An 8174-nucleotide genomic window follows, 5' to 3' on the forward strand; every position below is an offset into this window, starting at 1 on the left:
ATTCAATTACGATTTAAATCAGCGAATACAGGAATCTTTTCCGCGACGACACGAATTAACTGAATCATGAATAAAACGCGAGTGGACGATTTTAACACGTTCGAGTATACTCACGAGTGGAAAGGCAGAGGTGTGAAAAGGACGCCAGGGGGTTGAAATCTGAGACCGGGTAGCTCCACGTCAGGTTCGTGATGAATCGACATATTCTGCATAGACGGCACGATGATCCTTTCGACATCCCGACCGGCGTTACTGGCGTCGTCCATAGCCGAGTGCCTACTGTGCTGCGCATTGTCCTCGTTGCTGTGCTCGACGCCCCTACGTATGTTGTTGAAGTGCTGGCGGTTCGGATCGACAAATTCGATCGCGGTGCTGTTACCGTAGACGTCGATGATCGCCCAGAGCGGACCCCGAGTCTCGACACCGCTGAAGAAGAGACCCTTCTCCTCGCCATTGACACCAAAATGCACGTCGCCAGCCGATGTAACGTAATAGAACAGTACCGTATCTCTCTCTGCGAACCTCTCGGCGAGGGCTTTGGCCCAGTAACCTGGCTTATTCGTTAAATCTGGGCACGCGTATCTTGGTAAACCACTTCGGAGATTGATCGGGTCGTTGCTGGTAAAGCCGAAACGGATCACGCCGCTCCAATTATCGGAAATCTCCAGGAACTTCACGCAGACCTGCACAGTTTCACAGAAAAGCGACCGTGTAGAACGCAACTTGTGATTTGTGACAAGGAAGAGAAAAGAAAAGGAGCCACCTTGCGAAACACGGCGATAGAGGTGCCGCTTGAGCGATCCTAAAATGGAGCTTTATTCGAGGCATCTTCGGGAATTAATTACGCTCGATTACGTTCGTCCCACGTGTTACGCTCATAATAAATTTTACGACTAATCTTAGATACGCCACGAAAGTGAAAACACGCTTAAACACCCAAACGCGCACGCCCACCTGTCTTATATCGGTAAATGGTCTTTTGAATATTCGTGACAGATTGCAAGATCGGATGATTCCGTGAAAATTGTTTGAATCATTCAGCGCGGTTATACGATCTACTACTCGCGTTACTTAACTACAGACAGACACGCGATGATAAGCCTGTTGAACGCGGGCATCGCCGGAGGCTTGTAACTCTCAACCTGGACGATATGCAAAACAACGACCTACGCAAAAAGCACGTTACTTTCATAGTTGCGGCAGCGGTCCGTTTTAATATTCCGAGGAATGCGAACAGCGGTTTCTCGAGCGTAACGAGAGTCGTCGGTTTCCCACAATCGACACGGGCGCCAGTCAGCGCAGGATAGATCAGTGATTTATGAAATTGCCGTCGCGGCAATCGAGGAATCTCACCTTCTCGCCTACTCGCACTGGTCTGGCGCTAAAAGTAACACCCTTGCAAAAACTTTCGTGTCTTCGAGCGATCGTACCACCGTTGCACAGCCTGATGTTGTCACCGTGCACGTGGTGAAACGTCAACGGTGGCAAGTTGTTGGTACCCGCGTTCGAAGATCTGGGAGCTGAAACAGAAAACGATAATTGTCAATGATCAAACATCGTCCGATTATACGTACACTTATATGTCCGTATATTTCAAATCATTCCGTTTGTTTTGCAGGTGCGTTGTTTCGTAATCGATATTAATATCGTTGGATTATGGATAAAAGAATGTGCAAAAATTACCTATACTCTGTTCAACGAGAGAATGATCTCGGTTTGCGCATAGCAGACGATGTAACGCTATGAAGACTTGTGCAAAACGGACGAGCTTTCATCCGATTCGAGGTCATTCTCTCGTTGAACGGAATATATGTTTATTTATGCGTGTTACGTAAATAATATTCATTTACATAAAACGCATAAATAAAAAGATTTTTATAGCTATTTTATGGGCATTATATATAAATAATATTTTTATAATGACACGTATGTGTGTAAGTACAAATCACATCTTTTCTTACAAGGTTGCAACGATTATGAAAAATTGAGAAAAAATCTATTTCAAAGTCTAATATTCCTCATTTTTTCAAAGTACACTCGATATATTTAAAAAGTTAAAAAAAACTCTTGAAATATCCAATTTTTCAGAATACGCTTAGGAGAAGGTCGGATAATATCAAACAAAGATTGTTTAAAATTTTGAACGCGAGTGGCAACATTTGATAAGCCAAGGAAAGTCTATTTTCACATGAGAACTGGTATCTCTCTATATTGAGAACAGACGCAGTATTGTTTAGAGTTATTGTATTTTGTTGTGTAGCTTATTTATGCCGACACGAAGATTATTTGTAACGTCATTTGTAAGTCGAATTTCGTTTTTAATTCGTCAAATAAAACAACCTCTATTATTCTGAAATGCAGGTTAAAATCTTTCTTGTTTTAAAACTGCTCGTTTCATATGTTTTTCATTCGGATAGTATCAGACAATAAGATAGACGATAAAATAAAGGTTGGGTATGGTACAAGGATTCTTTACAATGCTACCATATGCGTCTAACATTTTAAATAATTGTGCTCGACCTTTCCCTATCAACCTACGTCAACAAAATTTTGAAGAAAGCAAATAATAGTGGATTCTACCGAAATAACATATTCTTTTTTAATTTATTTAATTTATTTTTTTTCTCCTATACCGCTATATAATTTACAGAAAATGTAACACTTAAAAATGAAAAAATCTTGGCTATTTTTAGAAAAATATAATTCCGAAGGTGTTTAGATATAATGTTCTGTATTATGTATATAACACTTTATTATGTATATTACATTTAATTTTTGTCATCCAAGAAAATGTCGAAAAAAATCTAAGATGTAACCAACCTTCTTTCTGTTATTAATTCCCGGAATTTCTATCTTATACAGAAATAAAATACGTGACGTTTAATTTATATGAGGATGATTATCTTTTTTCTATTCGATATAAACTTATGAACATTGTATCCTCCAAGGATCGCCTCGACCTTTCGACCGATTGTTTCGTAGGCGCGTAGGCGTTGGCTACGAAGTCGATGGATTTCTCTTTTTCTTAAAGCGCGAAGGAGTCAATGTAACGTTTGATAAAAGAACTGGGCCGTGGACATTTCTGGCGTGGCAGGAAAATTCACTTGAGGTAAGGTAGCCACTTCGGATAGAGAACAAAGAAGCTTTTCAGCGCAGCGCAAAGAAAAGGAGGGAGAAATTCGATCGGGGAATGCAAAAGCACCTCTCATCAGGGCCTGTCGAGCGTTTCCACTTCGGTATTTCATAATGCAGGCTCGCAGATCTGGAACGCGGGGATGTTTGCCAGGATGTTTCCAGACGATCGGTGAAAATGGAATCGCGTCAGCTGATATCAATGTAGAAAAATCCTCGGAGAATTTTTGTCGAGACAATCAGATAATCATCTCATTTTCATAATTCATGATCTTTATGAAAGAAAAGGCGTCGGATACATGAAAAGAATGATTTTACTGAAAGATCTAAAATTTTACTGGGTACAGATCTAAAAATAATTTTGTTGATTATCAAAATAATTTTCTTGAAAACTCAAACTGACACACTATCGAAAATTTTTTACAGCATCGCCTTATTATTTTTTTAGTTTTCAACATAATTATTTTGATGGTCCAACAAAATTATTTTCAAATCTGTATCCAGCAAAATTTTATATGTTTCAGCAAAATCTTTCCATGTATCGTAATTGTTTTGCCATTATTATAATTGTTCACAAACATTTTGATCGATCACTCATACGCAGAAAACATACGATACACAATCGATAATATTTATTAACAAATTTAATAAATTTTGAAGGATTCTTGACAGCTCGAAAGTTTCGCGTCTTTGTTCTCGGTTTGAAAGTAAACCGGGAGTGCCGCGGCGAATCGACCGGCGCTCGCGAGAGCCTCGTTCTTACTGACTATGGTAACTATCGATATGCCAAGGCGCGTAGCCGATATTGTACGTGCGCCGGAAACCGCACGTTGCGCACCGGAAGCGGCCTCCAAGAGCGGACGCCAAGTATCGAGGTACACCAGAACGATCCGCTTTCTCTGCAAAACGGATGGCAGCCCGGAAACCGCCGTTACAATATACGAGGGAGGGAGTTGATTTACACCTTGGCGACTTCATTCGCAAACATGCAGTGCTTCCTCTGTGAAAGAAATAAAAATGCGGAAGAGAAACAATGTACAGTTTGCTCCGAAATACCGGTAAATCAATAAAAATATATCTTGTGTTAATCAATGATAGAAGAAACGTTTCACTCTCGCAAGAACTAAAACTCTAATAAGTTAGAGAGTCGCAAAGAGAATAAATTAAAGAAGTCATTAAATTGAATTATTTAAAAAAAATTTTCTATATCTTAATAAATATTTTTTGAATATTTATAAGTAAACATTTACTTACAGTACGTAAATATTTACTCAATGAAAAAGATTACAGTTAAATCAAATTCTTGTATCAAGTAAATATACCTACAAATGCTCAATGAAATATTTATTAAAATATAGTAATTTTTTTTCAGTGCATACCGAATGATGTCATATTCGCGATGACCACTTTTTTGATGGCAGCTCGGAACAACACTATCGATAATAATAGTCTGAACTACTGCACGTACTGAAGATTTTTCAAAAAATTCTTATCCCAGGGTCTGCTACTAATCTTTACCTGCATGATAAGAGTGGAATTATTATTTCTCAGACTGACTCATCACATAACAAGCAAGTTTTCGAGCCTTAACCGTCCTGTGAAGATCTCCTATCTCTTTCTTATCGTTTATTTCACAATTTTTTTATCTTCTTTTATCTGCATATTTTCCTAATAACAAAAATATTCTATGGCTATCTATTCTTGAAAACATCCAGTCCATTAGAAAACTGTCATGGAAGGGCACGATATAAAAGTCGCTCGATAAGGCAATTAATTTGTTAATGATTCCGAGTGGTGGCGGTCGCCGTTGTCGACTGAATAAATGCGATTTGCAGGTAAAAAAAAAAGTAGTACCAATAAAAAATCATGGACCGTTCGGCTTCTCACGCTCTCGATAAAGTGCTCGTATTAGGAAACACGTTTGCGCTAATTGTAAATTCTAATTTTTTCCCTCCTTTCGCTGTCGGGGAAAGGGGGAAGGGGGAGGAAGGGAAAGACGTGCTTTTTCCTCTCTTGGCGAGACCGTTATTACACGGTGAAATTATGTAAAAAGAAAATGCGCGAGGTTTCCAGGATTTTACAGGAGTCAGGTCATTGCGAGACGCTGAGGTCACAACGTACGACTGCGAACGGGACGATTGCGTGCTCCGTCGCAATTTAAAATCACGTCTTCCATTCCGCTTGTTTTCTCGCGTAGTTTTTCGGGCCGGTCACCCGAAAGGAGCTGTCCACTGCGAGGCAACATTGCGAAATCCGGGATTGCCCAGATATAGTCATTCCTGGAAGTCATTCGCGAATCGTCCTGTTGATCGTTGCGGCCACAAGTTTTATTACGCCGTCATAAGCTAATAAAAAGAAAGGATCGAATAACATAAATCGAGCGATAATGAAGCGTTACTCGTTTGAACATTATTAAGACACGCAGTATGGCGGTTTCTGTTGGTCGATCTATTATAATTCCTTGAATCTATTTCTCTGAGACTCGATTACGCAACGAGGAAGCGGATAGATGCCCATTCATTTTTATATAACGCGGAGAGAAAGATTTCGCTGAAGCATCTAAAAATTTAGCTAGATATACAGATCTGAAAATAATTTTGTTGGACCACCAAAATAATGAAGTATTAGAAATCTTAAATATGATTAGCAATACTGCGAACAATTTTGATATTCCAGCAATCAGTTTAGGCGTTCTACATAATTACTATATTTTAATAGCCCAAAATTATTATCAAGTCTATATCTAGCTAAATTTTAAATACTTCAGTAAAACTTTTTTTCCGTGAAGCTATAAAAAGTTTCGACTAGCCTTTCTTTCACTATTACATTTAAGGCTCAGCTTAGGCATGACAATTGTAACATTTGCAGGATTGTAATCGTTGATCGAGACCGAGCAATGAAGAATAGGTGGAAAATCGGGTGGTTCCGAAAAGACACGTCTACATGATTTTCAAATGTGCGGAAAAACAGGTGATGCGCAGCTCACGACGAAAGACCTATTCACGCGAATTGAAGAAGCGTCGTTATCAAGATTAGTCGCGGCAAAAACATGAATCGCCGACGCATCTCCATCGGTCGGTCGGTTAGAAACACCCGGCCGATTCACCGTGGGAATGTTATGACGTATACCGTTGCATCTCACCAACGTTCTTGTTGGCCTCGGCGTACCAAACCATGACTCCATTTACCCCTCGCAATGGACCGTTTATTCGCCACCGCCACGACTTCGCCGCAGACGAAAAGACGTTTCGCGGGAACAGCTGATTGTGAGCTTGCGCAGCGCATTATCGTGCGGATGGCAATTATATTAGCCCTTTGCAAGATGAAACTCCTCACTTCCTTCTATTCACGATATTACTATCATTTTCATCCGAATTTTTCCCTCCGCTTTCAGATAATTTTCAGCGAAATCCGGATATCTTTAAAAGAACAATTTTTGCTGAGTACAAATTTAGCTAAATTTTCATCAGAATATAATTTTGTGGAACCATCAAAATAATTATATCGACCGCTCAAACGTTGACGAGAATAAATAGGAAATAAAGGTTCTCTAAACAGTCAAGCTGAATTTTTAGTGTTCAAATATTTTGATACAAATTCATATACTTATATTCAATCCTGAAAACTTTCTATGAGCATCAATATTAAATTGGTTGTCAATTTTTAATTTGTGACATTACTATTCTAGTTCTGTTAGAATTGCGTTCAAAGATTAAAAATTAAGTTTGATGAACAGTTTGAATACGAGTGTATAAATTTACCTCCAATTATTTAAACACTTAGTTTAAGCCTTTATTTCTTATCTGTTGCAGTATTCACATTACAGTCTTAAAAGATACTTTGTTTAATGCTGATGACATTGCTGCGAGATTTTAACATTGTAGCAACCAGTTTAAGCGTCCTATGTGTATAATTATTTTCATACTGAAAATAAAATTAATAAAATAAAAAAGAACTAATAAAATTATTTTCAGATCAGCTAAATTTTTAGATACTTCAGCAAAACTGTGAAATGTGTTCTTTCCACATAATCAAAATTCAATAGGATCAACTTTTCTTTGTAGGGCAGTTCAAATTTTTCGCGAATCTCCATTGAAAGGTCAACGGCGCTCGAAGATTGACACGCGAGCTGCTTTCAGTGGCGAGGATCAGTCGCGGTCGCGAAATACAATGTACCGCCTGAACAGTTATGCGAACATTCGCTGAGTAATCGCCGATTCAACCATCGTGACAGTCATTAAACGCGACGCGCGCGCGTTTTTCTTTTTTTTCCTTCAGAGTAGACCGAGTGCCGGCCGATTGATCGTCGCTCTCCACGCAAATCGCACGAGTCAGCTAGACACACACACACACTCTCTCTCTCTCTCTCTCTCTCTCTCCCCCCCCAGTAGTAATTGGTCTATGCCCGCGCCTATGCCGCCATTCGCCAGCGCATCTCGTGGGAAACCCGTGACACACATTTGCGCGGAAGTGCAATTCGTAGACTGCAAGACTCTCGGTGAATCTCGGCGTGTCGCGATGAGTCGCCGCGATGCTGCGTCTCGGGACCGAGAGCTTAATTAAAATCTCGTTTCTAGCCCGACTGCGGCGTCGCCAGCAGCGAAATAACAGATGTTGCGAGGGTAGAGCGCGAGAAAATTGGAAATAAAATAACGGCGGATAAGACGCCCGCGGTTGAAAAGGGCATGGCATATGGAAACGTGGCACACATCAATTAATCGTGACCGATGAAAATCTCGCGATTCTTCCGCGCGACCGAAAGAACGGAAACCCATGCCCCGATTGGAAACGACAGATTAAATTAGTTCGGTCCGAGTTATTTCCGCTTGACCGATCCCCTTTACTTTGTTCTTGCTGCTAATCGCGCGATCGGCAATTTGCGTCATTTCTATTTTAAATTTATTTCCCCTGCGCGTTACATTTTTTTTACTCCAGTCTCTGACATTTAAGAAATTTTACGATGCACTCGCATCGATGTTATCGATATAAATTTCAATTGATCCGCCGTTATTGTATCGAGGTGAAAGTAATCGACGCGGTAG

At 39.9% G+C, this 8174-nt stretch overlaps 1 protein-coding gene across 4 annotated transcripts in view; it reads right to left on the minus strand.

Annotated features, from left to right (window-relative positions):
• LOC108752825 (protein neuralized) overlaps window positions 1-8174 on the minus strand; it is a 60297-nt gene that overhangs the window by 3475 nt on the left and 48648 nt on the right. For 3 of the 4 annotated variants that reach the window (XM_018493934.1, XM_018493931.1, XM_018493932.1), the window contains 2 exons: window positions 1354-1520; window positions 115-683 (listed from right to left, as the gene is read on the minus strand). In XM_018493934.1, coding sequence (XP_018349436.1) covers window positions 115-683; window positions 1354-1520 — 736 coding nt within the window. Of the gene's footprint in view, window positions 1-114; window positions 684-1353; window positions 1521-3202; window positions 3396-8174 lie in introns of those variants that run through there. The other variant, XM_018493933.1, reaches the window with a different exon arrangement.

The sequence above is a fragment of the Trachymyrmex septentrionalis genome, unplaced genomic scaffold (genome assembly GCF_001594115.1).
Source record: "Trachymyrmex septentrionalis isolate Tsep2-gDNA-1 unplaced genomic scaffold, Tsep1.0 scaffold62, whole genome shotgun sequence".
Taxonomy (NCBI): Eukaryota; Metazoa; Arthropoda; class Insecta; order Hymenoptera; family Formicidae; genus Trachymyrmex; species Trachymyrmex septentrionalis.